The sequence below is a fragment of the Dendrobates tinctorius genome, unplaced genomic scaffold (genome assembly GCF_039654945.1).
Source record: "Dendrobates tinctorius isolate UK_male_01 unplaced genomic scaffold, ASM3965494v1 ptg000191l, whole genome shotgun sequence".
Taxonomy (NCBI): domain Eukaryota; kingdom Metazoa; phylum Chordata; class Amphibia; order Anura; family Dendrobatidae; genus Dendrobates; species Dendrobates tinctorius.
In genome coordinates, this window is record NW_027361858.1 from 19,040,910 (window position 1) to 19,064,618 (window position 23,709).

The window sequence follows — 23,709 nt, forward strand, 5'->3', positions numbered from 1 at the left end:
AATAATTTAATGATATTAGCCAAATGCCAGAATAATGAGAGAGAGAGAATGTTTTAAGGAACTTGTATTCCTGCAAAGTCAAAAGTTTAAATTGATTTCATTAGTATTTGGTTTGGTACCATTGCCCCTAACCCTTTTCCGACTTCGGGCGTAATAGTACGTCGAAGTCGGACTCCCTCCCTTTGATGTGGGCTCCGGCGGTGAGCCCACATCTTTCCCAGGACATGTCAGCTGTTTTGAACGAATTACATGTGCCCGCAATAGCCGCGGATGAAATCTCGATCCACCCGCAGCTGTTAACCAGTAAATGCCACTGTCAAACTCTGACAGCGTCATTTAACAAACTCTTCCGGCATTTGTGACGGAAATACGCACACCGGTGACCCCCGTCACGTGATTGCGGGTCACCGGTGTGTTGGCTTGACAACCGGAGGTCTCCTGGAGGCCTCTACGGTTGTCAGTGCCGGCTTGCTGTGAGAACCACCCAGTGGTCGGTGCGCATAACAAGTCAGTAAATCTGCTATATAGAGGCAGTTTGATCATCTCCTCTATGAAGCAGAGCCGTTCAGGTTGTGGCAGCTTCTAGTCTCCCATGGAGACTATTGAGGCATGCTAAAAGGTAAAGAAAAATGTTTTTAAAAATATATAAAAAAAAAAGTTCAAATCACCCCCCTTTCGCCCCATTCAAAATAAAACCATAAAAATAAAATCAAACATACACATATTTTGTATCGCTGCATTCAGAATCACCCAATCTAGCAATAAAAAATGGATTAACCTGGTCGCTAAACGGTATAGCGAGAAAAAAAGGTCAAAACGCTAAAATTACGTGTTTTGGTCGCCGCAACATTACATTAAAATGCAATAATGGGCGATCCAAAGATCGTATCTGCACCAAAATGGTATTATTAAAAACGTCAGCTCGGCACGCAAAAAATAAGCCCTCAGCTAACCCGAGATCACGAAAAATGGAGACACTGCGGAAAATGGCACAATTTTTTTTAACAAAGTTTGGAATTTTTTTTTAACCACTTAGATAAAAAAAATCTAGGCATGTTTGGTGTCTATGAACTCGTAATGACCTGCAGAATCATCATGATAGGTCAGTTTTATCATTTTGTAAACCTAGTAGTAAAGCCAAACAAAAAACAAGTGTGAGATTGCACTTTTTTTTTTGCAATTTCACCGCACTTGGAATTTTTTTCCTGTTTTCTAGTACATGGCATAGTAAAACCAATGGTGTCGTTCAAAAGTACAACTCTTCCTGCAAAAAACAAACCCTCACATGGCCATATTGATGGAAAAGTAATAAAGTTATGGCTCTGAGAAGAAGGGGAGCGAAAAACGAAAGCGCATAACTGAAAAAAGCTTCGGGGGTTAAGGGATTAAGCTGAATGACTTGGGTCAAATGTTTGGGATATCCTTCTACATGCTTCTCACATTAGTTGGTCGGTGTTTGGGCCCATTCCTCCTGACATCTATTTTGTGACATGCCCCAGTCTGTCCTGCAGCAAAAGAAACCCAAAACATGATGCTGCCACCCCCTTGTTTCACAGTTGGTATGGTGTTCTTAGGCTTCCATGTTTCTCCCTTTTTCTTCCAAATGTAACTATGGTCAGATGGGTATGTTTCTCTTGTGCCTTTTAACATGGTAAAGTTTGAATCTTAAAGAAAACAAGTTAAACTTAGGGTCCCGATACATTTAGCGATGCACCAGCGATCCCGACAGCGATACGACCTGGTCAGGATTGCTGATGCATCGCTAAATGGTCGCTAAAATGTGGTCCCCACCAATTATCACAAGGGTGCGAACTCTCCTGCAGCTACAGCCAAACTGGATTCCTTTATCTAACTCTAGCACCACAGGTCACAGCAAGGCTCTGGGGAATTGAATCTGGAAAATGACCTATAAAAGAATGCAATTTCTCTGAGCCTAGCCGAGCACGTTCTCGGAACCGGCATTCCTTCCCCCACACGCCCGTGCCCGGCAGCCACCTGTAGACCCCTGTGTTATGGAGTTATGAAGCATAGCTACCAGGAATTACATATGGTAGGCATATTTGGTCTCCCTGCGCAGATAAAATCCAACAGAAGCTAGTGACGCCTGTGCCGGCTTATTTGGAGCTACGGGCATAAAGTTATGGGTCATCCACGGTTCTGCTTGGATACTCTCAGATATGGGAGGATGAAGGCAGCCCAGCCCAGGGGTGGGCGTAGAGTGTGGGTGTGAGCAGCCTAGGAGATAAGTGGCAGCTCCACATTTTGAGCTCAGTACTTCTACTGGCAGGAGATCTGTTACCTGACGCGGCCAAGAGAACCACGTAACTAAGATTTGGACCTGTGATCCATCAGTGCCTCCCTGTGGTCACATGCTACATAACATGGCAATTGCAACCTATCTGTACGTTACCCTTGTACTGCACTCTGACAGTATACTTGTATATTGTTCTGTGTATGTGTGTGTATATATTGTGAGGTAGCGCTTGTTATTAAGGTTGGGGATACTCGCTTTGCAGCCAAATAGCCAGATCCGGCACGGGTTTTCCATAAAACAATAACAGTCCATGCGGTTTATTCAGGCATCATAAACCCAAAGCTATAGAAAGTTCATATCAAACAGCATAGCGTCCATGACAGAGCTCCACTCTGTTAACCCTGTAATCATAGGTTTATGCAATGTCCAATACGCAGGTTCTCTATCCTCAGTTATCTCATCCCGTGGCCAGGTTACCTCATGGTTGCTTCACCACACTGCAGACGTCCATTCCCTCCTCTGGGAACTCTCAGACACGTGCAGCCATTACACACAGGCACTTCAGGAAGGCAGACACATCTTCCAGCGAGACTTTCTAAACGGACCAAGTGGGTCCAAGCATAAGCATTCACTCATGTGACCTACCCTGGCCACCTTATATGGTCCGTAGCCACGCCCACCGGATCACATGGCTATGACCACATCACAGGTCCTACAAGCACACTCACATAGTCTTTACTGTAAGCGTTTTTAAACACACACCCCTGGGTGGATATGTAGGTAGCTGGTTTCGCCCGTCTCACCAGCTACCTGGAAAACTCTCCCTGACACAGTGTAGCAAAAGCTCAGCAGTACCTCTGCTGATCAACACACATATTCAAGCTTCTATCCCAAGGCCTCCCACTTTGGGATACATAACGATCATTCAGCATCCTGCCACTCATCCTCTCTCCTGGGACACCCACACAGCTCCCCCTAGCGGACACAGTGGTCACTACATCACATATATATATATATATATATATATATATATATATATATGCCTGTATATGTCAAGTCCACCTTTTCGGTGATTAAACTTGGTCTGCTCTTTTATCTCTATTCACGAATCCCCATGTCCGCACGCTCCGTTGGTTATGTTATATGCTACCCGGGTTGGTTTCTGACCTGATATAAGCCTGCTATCGGACGGGGCTTATTTCGAATGAGGAACTGGTGGCAGTGACGGCCGGGAGGTTTTATATATATATATATATATATATATATATATATATCTATCCCCAGCCTGGACTGGTGATGTATATCCCCCCTCACTGGGATTACCCCAATAATTCTTACCTATAAGAGAAGCCTTACCATCGACTATTTGCCCTCAGTGCACGTCACTGACTGAACTTGGGCAAGTGGTGGCGCCAGAGGGTCGATCCCTGCTGGGTCCTTCTCTCCCCTCCCCCGAGATGAGTGAAGTCTACACCCCCTTCCTCTGTGCAATCCGAGCTGATCTTAAGACCCCAGCAGCAAAAGCTACTGCTGTTATTCCTTAGTATCTGGGAGTAGGAATGCCACGCACACTTGATCTCGATCCCACCGTTCTGCCACCAATCTGTGACGGATCGCTCAGGGGAAGGGGGTGTCTACTGGTGTCATGTCTCTTTTGGATAACCCCTGATGTGCCTAAACTGTGAAAAACACTCTCAACTGACACCATTTTGGAAGCTAGACCCCTCTACCAATGTATCCAGATGTATGGTGAGCGCCTTTAACCCTCAGCTGCTTCATAGAAGTTTAAGGGTATGTGCACACGTTGCAGATTTACCTGTGGAATTTTCTGCACAGATTCTTCCTCTCTTGGCAGAAAACGCAGTTAAAAATCCACTCGTTTTTATGCGGATTTGTATGCATTTTTGTAAGCTAAAAAAAAAGGAATTGTGATGTCATTTCCTTGTCCAACCTCTTTTTTTTTTTTTTACATAGTTCCATTGAAGAATAATGTTTACACACACAGATAGATTAGATATATCTGTAGATAGATATAACTGTATATAAAATAATAAACACAAATTCTCCCTTTTCTGATGTAATCTATTTAATAACGAGTGTCCCACGATGATCTCCCCTATAGAGCTGTCACATCAGGAGATTTGACTGCTCTACAGGCCTCCCGCGATGCACTGACAGTAGGTAATGGGTCCTGCAGTTGCCGGCAACAACATGAACTCAGGTGACCTCTCTCCCTGTGTCGTAGGGATACACCGCGGAGGATTACCTCCTGTCAGTGCATGCCGGAGGGCCTTTTAGAACAGTGACATCTCCCGATGTCACTGTTCTACACGGGAGATGGTTGTGGAACACTCGTTATTAAATGGACTACGGCGAAAAGGTAAGTATAGGTTGGTTTATTTTATTTTTGTTACAGGAGAGCGAGGGCATCGGGGACTAGGTGATTGGTGAGTATGTACTGTATGTTGCATGTTTTTTGTTTTTTACTATTGAACACATGCATCGTCTGATTGGACGACTACCCCATTATCGGCTAATGCTGTCACTGTCATATGTGACAGCATTCATAGCCGGATGGGAGCAGTAGTCCCATCAGACGATGCCTGGCTGCACAGGGGGACACACACACAGAGACACACAGACCTGCTTATATTCACCCCCACATACATAGTCTTCACCGTACACTCTTCCTCCTCTCTATCTGCAGTGTTTCTCACACGCATCTCCGCAGCAAAACCGCAAATCTGCGGTTTTGCTGCGGACTTTACTGAATCAATGGGGGTCAAAGAGTGCAGAAACGCTGCAGATCTGCAAAAAGAATGAACATGCTGCTGGAAAAAAATGCTGCGTTTCAGCTTGGATTTTTCCGCAGCAGGTGCACAGCAATTCTTAATTTCCTATTGACTAACATTGGTTGTGCACTACACTGCGGATTTGATGCAATTTTTTTTAAAATTATTTGCATTACTATATTTTGAGAGCTATGATTTTCCATATTTCGGCCTACGGAGTCATATGAGGGCTTATTTTTTGTGTGACAAGTTGACGTTTTTATTGGTACCATTTTTGGGCCCATGACACTTTTTGATTGCTTTCTTTTCTGATTTTTGGGAGGCAGAATTAACAAAAACCAACAATTGAGGAATTGTTTGTTTTTTATTTAGTTTTTTTATGCTATTCCGTGTATGGTAAAATTGATAAGGCAGCTTTATTGTTCGGGTCATAACGATTACAGTGATACCCCATTTGTGTCGGTTTTTTTTTTAATGTTTTGTCTCTTTTACACAATAAAAACTATCTTATAGAAAAAAAATATTCTTGTTTTGTTTTTTATTCTGAGAGGTATAACTTTTTCATTTTTTGGCTGATGGAGCTATATGTTGTTTTTTTTTTGCGGGACAAGATGACTTTTTCAGCAATACCATTTTTATTTACATTTGTCTTTTATATTGCGTTTTATTTGACTTTTTGTTCGGCAGTATGATGATAAAGCATCGTCTTTTGTCTTTTTTTTTAATATTGTGTTCACTAAAGGGGTTGACTAGTAGAATAGTTGTTGGTTGGGTGGTTCCGGAGGCGGAATTACCAAATGTGTACTCTTATTTATTTTTTTTATCACAATATTTATGGGTACAATATATCTATACTTGATTTTTTAGTTCGAGGGGTTTTTTTTTTTTTGTTTTTGTTTTTTTACTTAGTCCCACTATGGGACTTTCACTTTCTGCAGCCTGATCACAGTTGGAGCCTTGCTATACCATCTAGCCTGTCAGTCCTGCAGACACAAGTTAGTTAGATCATACACTGCGCATGATCTAACTAACTGGATATCACCATGACAATGATTGGGACCGCGCAATGACTTCATGGGATTTCCAGTCCAAGGGCAGAGAGATTTTGTTCTTTCTGCCTTCTTGCTAAATGCTGCGATTGAAACATTTTCGGGGTTAAAGTGCCAGGCGCGATACCGGGTGTCAGTTGTCAGAATCAGCTGATGCCAGGAGCGGTGCCGGGTGTCAGTTATCAGAATTAGCTGACACCTGGCGCGCATGCACAGCCTCTGTGCACGTAACATTACCAGGGCGTATCCATTTTATGGGCAGCATGATGGCTCGGTGGTTAGTCCTGAGTTCAAATCCCACCAAGGACAAAATCTGCAAGTAGTTTGTATATTATTCTCTTGTTTGCATGGGTTTCCTCTCACACTCCAAAGACATAATGATAGGGAATCTAGATTGTGAGCCCTAATGGGGACAGTGATGTTAATGTATGTAAAGGGCTGCAGAATAAGATAATGCTATATAAGCAATGCATAATAAATAAAGTTGGTGAGTACCAGGGGACCTGAATGTATGGATATGCCTAAGGTCGTTAAAAGTTTGAAGGGGATTTCCCATGAACAAAGTAAATTTTAATCAACAGATCTTGGAATAATAATAATTTCCACAACTGGATGTGTTGAAATAAAATGTTCCTGTGCTGAGATATTCTTATAAATGTGTCCCTGCTGTGTACTGTGTAATGGCCGTGTCTGACCTTGCAGGAACATGGTCTGATCATACCACAGCTCCTGGGTGGGGGTGGGGGGGGGGGGGGGGAGCAAAACAGTATACCGATATTACAGCACAGGATCACAGCTGCTGCTTTCTGTGAGATAACATTTCCTGGTCTGATTTAACACATGATCAAGTGTTTATGTCTCACTTTCTAAATCAAGTGAGTGAGGTAGGAGCTTCTGCTGCTTAGTTCATATGTTGCTGACTTGATTTATGATCTCAGAGGGCTGGAGACAGGGCAGAAATACTCGCTTATGTGATGAAACAGGCCGGGGAATGTTACCTCACAGAAAGGAGCAGCTGCACTTCTGTGCTGTCCTGTATACGCGTTTGCTTAAGAGCTTTGGTATGTGCCGGCCTTATTCCGGCACGGTCAGACACAGCCATTATACAGAACATAGTAGGGACACATTTATAAGAAAATCTCAGCACAGGAACATTTTTTTAACATATTCAATTGTGGAACATATATTTTGTATTTTGGTTATGGGACAATCCCTTTAACTTTTTAAATTTTTTTCTATTTTATTTTCGATGAACAAGAATGATAAAAAAAATTGTAAATTACTATAAGAATGTGTTAAATAGTTGACGATTTTAATTTCTACCTGGAAACTGAACATATGTTGGGTAGCTATATGATTATTTATATATGGCCACCTTTTGGTTTGTAGCCATTATGTCAGCAAACAAGATTGTACTTTTGTGTATTTGATTCTGTATAAGGAAAAGTGTATAAGACACAAAAAATCATGTATAGTACAATAAGCCATCGTAGATTAATGGCCTTACTTTTGATATATCTGTTACCAGATTGTTATACAAAGCTGTATATAATGGATACACATATTCATGTCTCTAGTTGGCTCCATTATACTTAATGACCATATGGTCATTACAGTATAAGATGCGCTTTCTGTTGTATTTATATTCCTGAAGCATATTGTTCCTTCTTCTTCACAGTGTGTTAAACTATTTCAAAGGGAAAAAAATTCCTTTCCCTCTTGTTTCCGGTCGTCCTATCAAGTGTAACCTTGGACCCTTATAGAGCAATTAGACCATCCTCTATCCCCTCCTTTGTAATGAGGTTTCTTACATTCCTGAGTCTATAACCCTTTAGTCTTCCCTAATGGGACATCATTATTCTGAAAGAAACAATGTAAATGTAAATGAATATTCTCATTAACGAGTCACAGAGAAACCTTTAGCGGTAGCACTGTGGTAATTCTGCTTGTTATTTCTCCAGTATTCCAGGCAGGATTTTTTTTTATAATTCATTATTAGTATTCTCAATTACTTGTTCTTTAATTTTGCATGTCTTTCATAATCCAATGTTCAACTCCTTCAACCATGTCCTTGTTTTATTCTCCAGGTGCAACCTGTGAAACGTTCAAGGTCTTTGTCCCCAAAGGGCTTTTCCCGAGAATCAGAAGAGTTAAAGAAGCTTAAGATAACAGAAAAGCAGATAGAGCATTTAGAGAAGACAATGCAGCTTAAGGTGAATGCTATAAAGCCATATAAACCTCAGCCTACCTGCCTAAAACCTGCAGTTCCGCAGTTAGTCAAAATAGTTCTCTAATTGAGCTTCGGGCATTGCATTAGAATAAATGGTAGACTTAGGTCCTAGGCTTTAACTGCACTTTTTAACTTCGCTCCAAATACCTATAGATACGTAAATATAGATATATGTGTGTATATGTATATATATATTTTTTTTAATGCATGTGTAAAAATCAACGGTTTATCTTTATTAACAAAATACGAAGTGAATGAAGGAAATAGAAATCTGAATCAAATTAACATTTGGTGTGACCAACCTTCAAAACAACAACAAAGCATCAATTCTATGCTCACTTGTATAAAGTCAGGGACTTTGTAGGATTATAGTCCAATGTATGAGTACCCAGTTATACCAAAGAGTTGATAATGCTCATCATTTTATGATTTTATGTAGGTTCAAACAGAAAACCGCTGTGTTGGAGGCTTAAAACTGGCTGATGAATAGCCAAACTTGTCATCAACAGCTGATAAGCAAAAGTTAAGTTGTAAAAGCAGGTTTATCTCGCTGCAAATAACGTTGGGTTGGCTGCTAATAAATCTCACCTCAATTTAACTATGGCGTGTCTAGTTCTTCATATCTACTATAAGGGGTAAAGACCCTACTAGTGAACCACTAAATCGCATGTAGAGTTGGTATCAGGAGCTGAGCTCCCTCTACACACTGCTGACACTGGTTATATCAGTCAATGTTGGAGCGGAATTCCAGCTTTGCTTGTTAACCATTAATATCTGACATCGGCATTTACAGTGGGGAAAATACCCTATTTTGTGGATTATAAGGCGCACCTGATTATAAGGCTATGTGCCCACGTAGCGTTTATTAAACGCTCAGGAAACGGGTTCTCCTTCCCAGAAAACGCGCGTTTTTCCGCGATTTTTGCGCGTTTTTTTGCGGAAAAAACGTGCGTTTTTGATGCGTTTTTTTCCGCGCGTCTTTTGGACTATAAGAAATAGCCAAAAACGCGGACCTAAGCAGAAATTAATGAACATGCTGCGTTTTTTACCGCTAAGCGTTTCCTTAGCGGTAAAAAACGCATCCATTGGCACAAAAAGGCCAAAATGCATTTAAATGAATGGGATGCTTCTTTTAAGTGTTCATCAAAAACGCTTAAAAAAACGCTACGTGGGCACACAGCCTAAGACGCACCCAAAATTTTGAGGAGAAAAAAAACATTTTTTAATAAAATGGTGGTGCCTCTTATAATCCATACATCTTATTGATTACCGAAGGTGGTGGCTGCAGTGAAGTGGGTTCCCAGGGTTGCTGCTGAAGGAGGCAAGAGTGGCGGGTTGCTGCAGTCCGCAGGTTGGGATGAAGGGGTTTTCCGATATGCGCCACTGTGGTGCTCTGTGGTGCGGGGCGCCCCTCCATCCATTACTGTGATGTGGTGGCCTCCAGGAAAATGGCCACCGGGGCAGCGCATGCTCAGATTGAGATCTCATCTCCCAAGATATCCAGACGGGATCTCATTGCCGAGTACTCCAGCTGAGCATCTGAGTTCTCAATTTTCCCAGAGGCCACCACATCGCAGTAATGGATATGCGGGGTACTCTTGGCTTTCACAAAATGCCGGCACACCACAGAGCACTGCAGCCATTTTCACCTGCAATGGCGCACCCCCTCATCCCCAGCCTGTGGCCTGCAGTAAAGTGCCACGCTTTCCTCCTCCAGCTGCGATTCTGGGACCCTGCTCCACCGCGGCCGGTAAGATATATCCACATTATAAGACGCACCACCATTTTCCCCTCAAATTTTGGGGAAAAAAGTGCGTCTTATAATCTGAAAATTACGGTAAGTAATATCTGTAATTTTTATCGTAGGTGTACTTCAATTGTGAGAGACAGATATTCTATAAATAATAAAAACATTCAAAAAATCACATTGTATGATTTTGACATGATTAATTTGCATTTTATTGCATGAAAAAAGTATTTGATACCATAGAAAAGCTGAATTTAATATTTGGTACAGAAACCTTTGTTTGCAATTACAGAGGTCAGATGTTTCCTGTAGTTCTTGACCAAGTTTGAACACAATGCAGCAGGGATTTTTACCCACTCCTCCATACACATCTCCTTTGGATCTTTCAGGCTTCGGGGCTATTGCTGGGCAACATTGTGTTTCAGCTCCACCAAAGATTTTCTATTGGGTTCAGGTCTGGAGACTGGTTAAGCCACTCTACCTTGAAATGCTTATTACAGAGCCACTCCTTTGTTGCCCTGGCTGTGTGTTTTGGGAAATTTTCATGATGGAAATGCCAACCACAACCCATCTTCAATGCTCTTACTGAGGGAAGGAAATTGTTGGCCAAAATCTTGCGATACATGACACAATCTACCCTCCCTTCAATATGTTGCAGTTGTCCTGTCCCCCTTGCTGAAAAACACATCCAAAAGGATTATGTTTCCCCCACCATGCTTCATGGTTGGGTCGGTGTTCTTGGAGTTGTACTCGTCCTTCTTCTTCCTCCAAACACAGCGAATGGAGTTGACACCAATAAGTTCTATTTTGGTCTCATCTACCACATGACCTTTTCCCATGTTTCCTTTGGAACTTCCAGATGGTCATTGGGGAACTTCATACAGGCCTGGACATATTCTGGCATGAGCAGGGCTACCTGCGAGCCCTGCTGGTTTTTAATCTACAGTAGCTTAGTGTGTTGCTAATAGTAAAGTTTGAGACTGGTCCCAGCTCTCTTCAGGTCATTGTCCAGGTCCTCATGTGTAGTTCTGGGCTGATTCCTGACCTTTCTCAGAATCATGCTTACCCCATGAGTCGAGATCTTGCATGGAGCCCCAGACCGAGAATGATTGACAGTCATCTTGATTTTTTTCCATTTTGTAATAAGTTGTTGCCTTTTCATCAAGCTGCTTGCCTATTGTTCTGTAATGTATACCATCCTGGTGGCCACTGGTCTCCTTAGACAGCTCTTTGATTTTGGCCATGGTGGAGAGATTGGAGTTATATTATGTAAACAGGTGTCTTTTATACAGGTAATATGTTCAAACAGGTGCAGTTAATACAGGTAATTAGTTCAGAGTAGGATGGCCTCTTAAAGAAAAACTAGCAGGTCTGTGACATATCAGCCATAATTCTTGCTTGGTTGGTAGGTGATCAAATACTTATTTCATTCAGCAAAATGCAATCTAATTATTTAAAAATGATGTGATTTTCTGTTTTATATTTTTAGATTCTGTCTCTCACAGTTGAAGTGTACCTACGACAAAAATTACAGTTCTCTCCATTCTTTGCAGGGAAATTGCAGAATTGGTTGTGTATCAATTACTTATTTTATCCACTGTACCTGCCATCACAACCGGTGCATGTTCCCAGCTCCAATTGCAACCAGCCACGATGTGATTGCAGTGCACCTATAAATTACTATCACAGCCAAGGGCCTACTGAATTCCTCACATTGCAATTTTGGTGCTCCTCTGAAACTCAACCAAGATACCGTATTTTCTCCTTCGCCTCATTGGGGGACACAGATACTGTGGGTGTATGCTTCTGCCGCTAGGAGGCTGACACTAAGTGAAAAAAAGAGGTTAGCTCCTCCGCCGCCGTATACACCCTCACCCCTATTGCGGGCGGAAATCAGTTTTATGCTTCGTGTCCTTTGGAGGCACACACGTCTGGTTTGCTCCAGACTTTTTCTTTTCTTTTTCACTCTTTTGTTCTATGAATATGAGACAGGGGCGATGGACCCTATTGAAAGGGTCCAATCTCCCCAAACCATCAACGGGCGAGCACGTGTTGAGTATCGCCTCCCCTCTCACGCACCGTGGGACATATCTGGGCCGTTTTCCCCAGACTTATTTTTTTTCTTCCTCTCTATGAAGATAAGACAGGGGCAACGGATCCAATTGAAAGGGTCCGATTTCCCCAAACCATCAACGGGCGAGCACGTGCGAGTGTCCCTCCACGTATCCTCTCCCGCGACGTGGGACATGACGCCGGACTTAGCCCTGTCCACTCCTAGGTATTGAAACCATGGGCTGTACAGAGGCACAAGTCTAGTCCGTGCGGCCCCCACTGCTCCACCAATGTTTAGACTGTGGTGCTGCAAGGTGGCGGACGGTCCCTCTCCTCACCCACTGAAGGGGTTAGATGGAGCTAAGGTGCCTGCACCATCCTATGTTATCAAGGCCCCCTCACATACCTGCACTCAGGCTGAAGAGGGTCATCGGTGAGGAGACGGTCTGGGAAGGCTCCTGCGAAGATCTCAGGGCTGGAGCCCCCAGCCGGCAGAAGCCACCGGCCATGCAAGGATGAGGGTAGCTGGATCCGTCAGGTGGCGCCACGCAGTTAGTGGCACCATGTTTTTTGTGTACCGCGCCCCCCCCTCTCGGTCGGGTAGGGGAAAAATTGAGGCCGCGGCTGCAGCCGGAGCTAGGCCATGGCCGGAAGTCCCGCCCCTGGAGCCGCACGTCACTTCCGGCGGCCCGCCCCGCACTGGGCGGCGGCAAAGAAATTTAGGCCCGAGCTTCGGAGCGCCGTTAGGCCGCAGAACGGAAGCACAGCCCCTAGTGCGGTTTTACATGCTGGTCACTCCCACAGCTGGTGGCGTGCGATTTGAAGAAGCAGCCAGGATGGGGGGGCACAAGGCTGGGGTAAGTGCTGCCCGAGGGGCCACGCTACAGGGAAAACGAGGTGATACCCCCTCCCCACATCCCCAGCAGCGGACAGATACAGTATGTCCGAAAAGGCAAAGACGCACACGTTCTTTTACGCTGCATGCTTATCTTGTCGGGCTGCGTTTCCGCGGGCGCAGAGCACGCAATTATGCGAAGCCTGCAAATCCGAGCGCGCCCAGGAGCCCTACCCTGCGACCGCGACCAATATGTCAAATCCCCCGTAGTGGGGCCCGATCACTGTCACAGTCCATGGCGTCGCTTACGAGAGCAATAGAGTCTCTTCAAGCCCCAGATAGGGGCAGGGATGATGGCTCGCCGGCTTTAGAGGGAACCTCCACCTCACAAAAGCCTCCGGCCTGCAGGGGCCGCTCTCACTCCAGGCAGACCCAGAGGAAACGAATCCACACGGTGTCTCCCAGTCCATCCGGTGCCTTGGCATCCGTAATTTCTGCTTCTCGCTCCCCGTCACCATTGGTTGATAGCGAGCAGACCTCAGATTGCGACCCAGACGAGCCCCTTGACCTGGACATTCCAGGGTCACGTGAAACAGTGGACAGCCTCATAGAAGCCGTCAATCAGACCCTGGGGATTGAAGATGATCCCGCACGGCTACAGGGCATAAAGTGGCATTTAAGCGAGTGAAGCGCCCGCACAGAATTTTTTCCTCTCACCTAGAGTTTGAGGACATAGTGCAGCGGCACAGAGAACGTCCAGAAAGGCGTTTTTCTCGGGTCAAAAGGCACTCAAAACAAGGTGTCCGTTTGCTCCGGACCTCCGTAAAAGATGGATGGAATCCCCAATGGTGGATCCTCCGGTTTCGCGCCTAGCCACTAAGACCCTGCTATCCATCCCTGGTGTTTCCTCGATTAAGGATCCCACGGATCGCCTTATACAGAGCTTAGCTCACTCAGTATATGAGGCGTCAGGGTCAGCACTCGCTCCCTCGTTCGCAGCAACTTGGGTAGCCAAGGCTATGATATCATGGTCAGAAACATTAAACAAGGTCGCGCAGTAGCAGGATCTACCTGCAGAGATTTCAGAGGTCGCAGGTCAGATGGCGATGCCCGGAGACTATATAATCAATGCGTCCTTGGATGCGGCCAATTGCTCGGCACTTGCTGCCGCTAATGCAATTTCGATCAGAAGAGCCGATTCTACTTCTAAGAAGTCCTTGACTTCCCTGCCTTATCAGTGCGGCCGCCTATTTGGGGAGAAGTTGGATCAACTTATCTCCGACTCCACAGGAGGAGGGAGCGGGTTTCTCCCTCAACAAAGGGTCAATCCGCTTTTTCGTCACCCATTTCAGGCACGTTTTCGGGCCTTTTCGCAACTCCGGGTGGACTACAGCGGCCAATTCCGCCGCGTCAGGCCGCCCCAACCAGGATAAGGGAGCGGCAGGTCTCATATAGAGCCAACCCATTGGGGAGATAGTGTGCTCAGCAGCCCAGATCGAGGGGACCCAGATCCCAAAGATCGTCGGCCAAATGACTCGAGGCCTTTACCAGACGACACCGGCAAGGTGGGCGGCCGGCTACTCTCGCTTTCCACATCTGGGCCAATGTCGCTCACGACGCATGGGTAAAGGAATTGGTGGCCTCAGGTTACAAAGTAGAATTTGTCAGATACCCGCCAAGACGGTTTTTTCTTTGCCGGCTTCCCAGAGTGGATGCCCAGGCAAAGGCTCTATTGGGAGCCATCAAATCGCTCCAGTACAACGGAGTCATTGTTCCAGTGCCGGAACATGAAAAAAATCAGGTGTTCTATTCCAACCTTTTTGCGGTTCCCAAAAAGGACGGGTCTGTCAGGCCTGTTTTGGACCTGAAGCTTCTAAACAAATTCATCAGGATCAGACATTTCCGGATGGAGTCTCTCCGGTCAGTCATATTGGCCATGGAGCAGGGAGAATACTTGGCCTCAATAGATATCCAGGACGCATATCTGCATTTTCCCATTTTTCCTCCTCATCAGAGGTTTCTACGCTTCGCCATCAGCGATCAAAATTTTCAGTTTGTAGCACTACCCTTCGGGCTAGCCACGGCCCCAGAGTGTTCACAAAGGTTATGGCAGTTGTCATGGCCATACTGCATTCTCGAGGCATAGTCGTCTTGCCTTATCTGGACGACCTCTTGGTCAAAGACCCTTCAATACGGGCATGCGAACCATGGAACCAGTTTCGCCTCCCATATCTATTTCCCCCGCTGCCACTACTTCCAAGGGGACTGGCCCCATTGAGCGTGGCGGCTCGCCGACGTTCATTGGCACCTGCCAGAGCACCCAGATCTACTTTCTCAAAGGCCGATTTGCCACCCGAACTCAGGGGCCATGTGTTTGACGGCATGGCCGTTGAATCTTGGATTCTAACCCAGGTAGGGTTTGGGAGCAAGGTGGTCGCTACAATGATTAGCGCCCGGAAGCCTGCTTCAGCACGAATTTACCACCACACCTGGAAGGTGTTCTTTGCTTGTTGTCGATGCAGCGGTGTTTCTCAGCTGAGATTCTCGATCCCCAACATCTTGACTTTTCTCCAGTCGGGCCTAGACTCGGGCTTAGCCCCAAGTTCCCTCAGGAGACAAATATTGGCCTTATCCGTCCTGTTCCAGCACAGAATTGCTACCAATCTGCAGGTGAAGACTTTGATCCAGGGAGTCTCCCACTTGGTACCTCCCTATAAGGCGCCTATGGACACTTGGGACCTTAACCTGGTCCTAAGTGTTCTGCATGAAGCTCCATTTGAACCGCTTCAGGATATGTCCTTGAGGTACCTTTCCTGGAAAGTGGTGTTCCTAGTGGCCATCACTTCTACCAGGTGGGTTTCAGAACTGGCAGCCCTATCTTGCCAAGCCCCATTCCTCACTTTACATAAGGATAAGGTGGTGCTCAGACCAGCCCCTCCTTTTCTGCCGAAAGTCTTGGCCTCTTTTCACATTAATGAAGATGTTGTCTTGCCTTCATTTTGTCCAACACCGGTGCACCGTTTGGAAGAGGTTCTTCAAACGTTAGACCTGGTAAGAGCCCTCCGGAGGTACGTGTCGAGGACGGCACCCTTTCGTCAAATGAACACGCTGTTCGTGCTCCCCGAAGGGCGCAGGAAGGGACTCGCTGCCTCAAAATCGACCATAGCCAGATGGATTCGTTTGACTATTCGGGCAGTGGGCGCCTCTTGGGCACTTCGGCGCCAGGCTTCAACGGAAGAAGTTTGCAAGGCAGCAACCTGGTCCAGCCGGCACACATTTGCCAAACATTATAATATTCATGCTCAGGCCTTGGCGGATGCGAGCCTGGGTAGAAGGATTCCCCAAGCAGCGGTGGTGCACCTTTTAACAAGAGGTGCATGTAGCTTGGATTGGTGAGTCAATCTCCCACCCGGGGACTGCTTTAGGGCGTCCCACAGTATCTGTGTCCCCCAATGAGGTGAAGGAGAATCAGAGATTTTTGTGATAGCTCACCGTAAAATCCTTTTCTCCGAGACGCTCATTGGGGGACACAGCACCCACCCTATTAGCCAGTTGGCTCTTGTTTTGTTTAAATTTATATGCATTTACTAATTTGATATAATGGTGGTGTTTTGTACATGTTGTACCTGTATTAAGGCTGATTTTGTTGTCTTCCTACTGCTTTGGCACCAAACTGAGTTCCGCCCGCAATAGGGGCGAGGGTGTATACGGCGGAGGAGGAGCTAACCTCTTTTTTTCACTTAGTGTCAGCCTCCTAGCGGCAGAAGCATACACCCACAGTATCTGTGTCCCCCAATGAACGTCTCGGAGAAAATGATTTTACGGTGAGTTATCACAAAAATCCCTGTTTTCGGACTATAAGTTGCACCGGACCATAAGATGCACCTAGGATTAGAGGTGGAAATTAGGGGAAAAAAATTGAAACAAAAAATGTGGTCAATTCTGTACTTAATATCCCCTATCTTGGTATATATGGTCGCCTCATCCCCATCCTGATACAAATGGCCCCCTCATCCCTACCCTGGTATGCATGCCCCCCCTCATCCCTACCCTGGAATGCATGGCACTCCCTCATCCCTACCCTGGTATGCATGGCCCCACCATCCCTACGCTGGTATGCATGGCCCCCCTCATCCCTACGCTGGTATGCATGGCCCCCCATCCCTACCCTGGTATGCATGCCCCCCATCCCTACCCTGGTATGCATGCCCCCCATCCTTAACCTGGTACGCATGCCCCCCCATCCCTACCCTGGTATGCATGCCCCCCCATCCCTACCCTGGTATGCATGCCCCCCCATCCTTTCCCTGGTATGCATGCCCCCCCATCCCTACCCTGGTATGCATGGCTCCCTCATCCCCATCCTATTATGAATGCATCCTCATCCCTAGACTGGTATTCATTAACCCCTTATCCCTATCCTGTTAGGAATGGTCCCCCTCGTCCCTGTTCCGGTAGGAATGGTCCCCCTCATCCCTATCCTGGTAGGAATAGCCCCCCCCTTAACCCTATCCTGGCTGGAATGATCACCCTCATGAATATTCATTTCTCTTAAGTTTCGGCACACATGACCGCCGACAGCAGCATGAAGACTCCAGCTGACACTGTGCTCGCTGGAGAACAATTAATGCTCTCTGCGCACACAGTCCCGGCATGCAGAGCATTCATCATTCCGTCAGCTGCTTACAAGTATTAAGCAGTTGCTAGCATCGGAGCAGCATGCTGCGAGGGCGCGCAGGGAAGGTAAATGTAATGTTTTTGTTTTTTTTTTACTTTATGAATATGTAAGCAGGTTGCAAGATGCAGTGACGCAAGAGAGGCAGCGCAATGGTTAACAAGTTGAACTGATTTAATATAACAGGTTAAACTCATCGCAGGGAGATAAACAGTTAAAGGGAGGTTGAACAGTTCAGTGGCAGATAATAAGCAACAAAAGTGAGCAGTAAAGGTAATAGTGGCAGTTCCTGAAATCACTTATCGTATCAAAGGCCTTTCAGTCATTAGCTGTAGCTCTGGAGACGATGGCGCCAGCAGCAGATGACGTGGTGTGGTTCCAGCGGGATCTTTCACGCAACAGTCCTCCTTCTGGCGGTAGCGGTCAGTCTCCGGTACCTTACGCTGAGCCCAGAATCCAAGGGTTGGTGTGGCCAAGGCAAACAGGGCAGCAGTACTTCCCGAATCCGGCGTAGGGTGGTCCACGAGGATTGATTGGTCATGCCAAAAAGTCTATCTGGTGCCTGTCGCGAGACACAGCTGAGGAGCACATGGCAGCTCCCAGTCAGGTGAAGGCAGGACACCCAACTGTTAGGTACTTCCTGGACAATCGGGTGATGGCATGGACCGGCAGGCGCAGAGCGACGCAGCGCGGGTGCTCAATGGACGGAGCACACTCCTCAGTCTGCTGCTTGCTATCTGCCGGCGCCAAAACTGACTGCTTCCTTGCGTGCTTTTCTTTGGGCATGCCCCCTGCTGCCTTGTCAGGGGTTCTTTCCGGGCTTTTAAGCCTTACCTGGACAACAAGGGATGCAGCCTCAGCAGTTCCGGACCAGGCACAGTGCAGGTACCCGCGGTCCAGTGCTTCTCCCCACTAAAACAGACACAGAGACAGGACACACACCACACAAGGATAAGGGAAATGGCGGAGCATAGATTGCGAGACAGGAGGGAACCAAACAAACAAGGAATGGCCTATCCAATTCTCTGAGCCCAAAAGTAGTCCCATGGGGCCTAAAGCGAGTCAAAACTTTCCACTCTCGCATTCAGGATCTCCATCATGTATTCCATCCTTCGGATGTCATTAACTCTATATAATAAATGTAAGTGCGAAGGCGGGGAGATCTGCTTCCAGTTAAGAGTTATCAGGCACTTAGCCGCTGTAAGAATGTGTAGTAACATTTTAGCTGACTTTTTCCCCATCCCTTTAGGAGTAAGATTTAACAAATATATGGCTGGATCCAACCCCACTTCAGCATAACGAACCTGAGAGTTCAACAAACTAACCTCCTTCCAGAAACCCTCAATCACCGTACACACCCAAAAGATATGGTACAGTGTCCCCACATCAGAGCTGCAACGCCAACACACGTTTGGTATCAACGGATTTAATCTGTGAAGGAGGTCAGGAGTATGATACCAGAACATTAGTATCTTATACTGATTTTCCTTGTAAAGGGTACAAATAGAGGACTTTGTTGCTTTTTCCCAGATAGTATGTCAGCATTGGGGTGAAGCTCCTTTCCCAGAATAGACTCCCATTTACACATATAGGAATGTTTTAGTTGTCGGCCCTCTTGGGGAGAACACAGAATTTTATATATTTCTGATAATAAACTACTGGTCAACGACCCTCTCTTTCAAATCCTCTCAAAGTCAGTCGGTAGAGAGACTCCAGAAGAGCCAGAAAGAGAAAAAGCAAAGTGTTTAACCTGTAAATACTGATACAATTCTTTATTAGCAATAGGAAACTTGGATTTAATATTGTCAATCGAAAGAAGCTTCAGTGTGCCCCCGATAACCAAATCCACAAACCTAAACAAACCCGCAGAGGACCAAGAGTGGGGCATTGCATGATCCAGACTGCTTGGCAACAAGGGTTGAAATATGAATGAAATCATTGGCGAGTTAGGAGAGTCTAAACCAAACTTCCTTACACAGGAGAGCCAGACCTCCCTCGTGAACCTAATAGGGCCCAATAAAGGCTCCGGGATAGCAATGGTCCTGTTTAACCATAGTAGAGAGTTCGGATGAATAGGTGCCTTCCACAATTTCTCTATTTCTGTCCATTCGTTAAATGCCTGAAACGAAGCCCATGAGGGAATTCTACAAAGATGAGCGGCCCAATTATATTTAATAACATCAGGGACCGATAGACCTCCCTGTGATTTTAGATCAACGAGGACACGTTTAGAGATGCGATGACGTCTATCTTGCCAAATGATCCTCATCATGGCAGCCTGGAGAAATTTAAGCTTACTCATGGGCACCATGACTGGTAACGTCTCAAAAGATAATAAAAAGATAGATTAACTCCCAGATATTTAATTGACTCAGATTTCCATCTAAATTTAAAGTTAAGTTTTAAATGATCCAGTACTTCAGGAGGGACATTTAATGGGAGAGCCTCTGTTTTTGAGGTGTTCAACTTATACCCAGATAATTCCCTGTATTTTTTAAAAACTTCCATCAGTTTAGGGAGTGTGATATGAAGGTTAGTTAGGGTTAGGGTTAGACGGATATCATCCGCAAGTAAAGAGATGTTAAACATCTTGTCCCGAACCTAAACTCCTGATATGTTTGTATTTTGCCTAATCAATGCCACTAAACACGTAAAACATACAATAGAAGCAATAAAGGGCAGCCTTGTTGGGCCCCATTTGATATTTTGAACGGGGGGGGGGGGGGGGAATGCTGTAGGGAAGCCTAATAGAGGCCGAAGGGGAACTGTACAATGCTCCAATAGCTGTCAGAAAAGAGCCTGACATGCCAAAAACCTTCAGTGGTCCAGTTAATACGGTCAAATGCCTTTTCTGCACCTAGGCTTAATAGAAGAGACTAGTGAACACAGCAGAGTAAAGAATATATTAATTCAATGTACAATTGTGGCCAAAAGTATTGACACCCCTGCAATTCTGTCAGATAATACTCAGTTTCTTCCTGAAAATGATTGCAAACACAAATTCTTTGGTATTATTATCTTCATTTAATTTGTCTTAAATGAAAAAACACAAAAAGAATTGTCCTAAAGCCAAATTGGATATAATTCCACACAAAACATAAAAAAGAGGGTGGACAAAAGTATTGGAACTGTTCGAAAAATCATGTGATGCTTCTCTAATTTGTGTAATTAACAACACCTGTAACTTACCTGTGGCACCTAACAGGTGTTGGCAATAACTAAATCACACTTGCAGCCAGTTGACATGGATTAAAGTTGACTCAACCTCTGTCCTGTGTCCTTGTGTGTACCACATTGAGCATGGAGAAAAGAAAGACCAAAGAACTGTCTGAGGACTTGAGAAACCAAATTGTGAGGAAGCATGATCAATCTCAAGGCTGCAAGTCCATCTCCAAAGACCTGAATGTTCCTGTGTCTACCGTGCGCAGTGTCATCAAGAAGTTTAAAGCCCATGGCACTGTGGCTAACCTCCCTAGATGTGGACGGAAAAGAAAAATTGACAAGAGATTTCAATGCAAGATTTTGCGGATGTTGGATAAAGAACCTCGACTAACATCCAAACAAGTTTAAGCTGCCCTGCCATCCGAGGGTACAAAAGTGTCAACCCGCACTATCCGTCGGCGTCTGAATGAAAAGGGACTGTATGGTAGGAGACCCATGAAGACCCCTCCTTTTACCCCAAGACATAAAAAAGCCAGGCTGGAGTTTGCCAAAACTTACCTGAAAAAGCCTAAAACGTTTTGGAAGAATGTTCTCTGGTCAGATGAGACAAAAGTAGAGCTTTTTGGGCAAAGGCATCAACATAGCGTTTACAGGAGAAAAAAAAGAGGCATTCAAAGAAAAGAACACGGTCCCTACAGTCAAACATGGCGGAGGTTCCCTGATGTTTTGGGGGTTGCTTTGCTGCCTCTGGCACTGGACTGCTTGACCGTGTGCATGGCATTATGAAGTCTGAAGACTACCAACAAATTTTGCAGCATAATGTAGAGCCCAGTGTGAGAAAGCTGGGTCTCCCTCAGAGGTCATAGGTCTTCCAGCAGGACAATGACCCAATGACCAGCAATGAGTCCAGACCTGAATCCCATAGAACACCTGTGGAGAGAGCTAAAAATGGCAGTTTGGAGAAGGCACCCTTCAAATATCAGGGACCTGGAGCAGTTTGCCAAAGCAGAATGGTCTAAAATTCCAGCAGAGCATTGTAAGAAACGCATTGATGGTTATCGGAAGCGGTTGGTCGCAGTTATTTTGGCTAAAGGTTGTGCAACCAAGTATTAGGCTGAGGGTGCCAATACTTTTGTCTGGCCCATTTTTGGAGTTTTGTGTGAAATGATAAATGTTTTGCTTTTTGCTTCATTCTCTTTTGTGTTTTTTCATTTAAGACAAATTAAATGAAGATAATAATACCAAAGAATTTGTGTTGCAATCATTTTCAGGAAGAAACTGAGTATTATCCGACAGAATTGCAGGGGTGTCAATACTTTTGGCCACAACTGTATATAAAATCAAATAAGGTGATTTACCCTTAAATAAAATATTACTCTGCTGAAAGAGGGTGAATGGCAGACCATTTGGTATCAATTAAAAAACTAACTGAGCCCGTATGGATGACCAAAAAATAGGACGTAAGGCAAAATATTATTAATAAAAAACCTTTATTATTAATAGGTTAGATAACACTGTGCACACAAAAAGGAACCAAGAAAATATAAAACACAAATAAAAAAATACATACATGCATACAGTTTTGACCCACGGTAAAAAATTAATTTGTTTAGCCCTAGTTAAATGTATAGCACACAAGTATGATATAAAAAGATCCAGAAATTAGCATCGAGCACAAAAATTATTAAAATAGAAAATGTGCATATGTAAAGTGCTAAGTGCTAATTAATATGAAAGAACCAATAACCTACCAGAACCTATGTAATATTTGTCAAAAAATAATTATAAAGTGCTATAGTGCATTTGACTCAATGCCGTTTTTGACCCACTGCTCAGGTAATCATTGCAGCTTTAGTCCCCCTTTGACCTGGTCACTCTGTACTTTCTGGATCTCGTGCCTCCTCTTTGTATATGGTCTTCTCTTTACAGATTTGTGATTCATGAATGGGCCTTTATCAACATGAGTCAAATGCACTATAGCACTTTATAACATGCAGGTTGACACCAGTTATAGTAAAATCTTTTCCTAAACATTCAATAAAGGAGCATAGGGCACAATAATATTTTATCTATTTTTGGCACATTCACAATTTTGTGATATTTTAATGCAAATAGCACTTTGGCACTTTATATTACATTGGATGATTTTTTTCTTCAGTTTGAAGCGGATGTCACTTTGCACTCAGCAGTTTTTCACATAATGAGTGAATTTCATTCCCATCTGTGCCATTAGGGTGCAGCGTTTTGCCCATTTTTTGCACTTTTTTTCACTTTTGTTATTGTTTTTTGACTGGCTGTTATCCATTATTTATTATTTCTTATACATTTTTTTGACAAATATTACATAGGTTCTGGTATGTTATTGGTTCTTTTCTATTTTATTAATTTTTGTGCTCCATGCTTATTTCTGGATCTTTTGATATCATAACTGGGGCTAAACAAATTAATTTTTTACTGTGGGTCTAAACTGTATGTATGTATTTATGAATTTTGTATTTGTTTTATATTGGTGCCTTTTTATGTGCACAGTGTTATCTAACCTATTAATAATCAAGGTTTTTTTTATTAATAATATTTTGCCTTACGTCCTATTTTTTGTTCATCCATATGGGCTCAGCTATTTTTTAATTGAAGAGACTGTAGTTTTCTTAGCAACGTCAGTTAAATTTATTGCCCTTCTAGTATTATCTACCCCCTGCCGGTTAGGGACAAAACCCACCTGGTCATTATTAATAAGATGGGGCAGCCAACAGTTCAATCTATTAGCCAATAATTGAGTGAATATTTTTAAGTCAGAATTTATTGGACGATAGTTTGATCTAGTTTTGGAAAGAGAAGCAAATAAGAGTGTGACGCGTATCCGCCATAGGGGAACCCTCCAGAAATGAATTAAAGAGATTGGCCAAATGTGGA

At 44.5% G+C, this 23,709-nt stretch overlaps 1 protein-coding gene across 4 annotated transcripts in view; it reads left to right on the top strand.

The window, feature by feature from the left end:
• CNTLN (centlein) overlaps window positions 1–23,709 on the top strand; it is a 494,856-nt gene that overhangs the window by 193,832 nt on the left and 277,315 nt on the right. For all 4 annotated transcript variants that reach the window (XM_073552475.1, XM_073552478.1, XM_073552476.1 and 1 more), the window contains exon 11: window positions 8,183–8,308. In XM_073552475.1, the coding sequence (XP_073408576.1) occupies window positions 8,183–8,308 (126 nt within the window). The remainder of the gene's footprint in view (window positions 1–8,182; window positions 8,309–23,709) is intronic.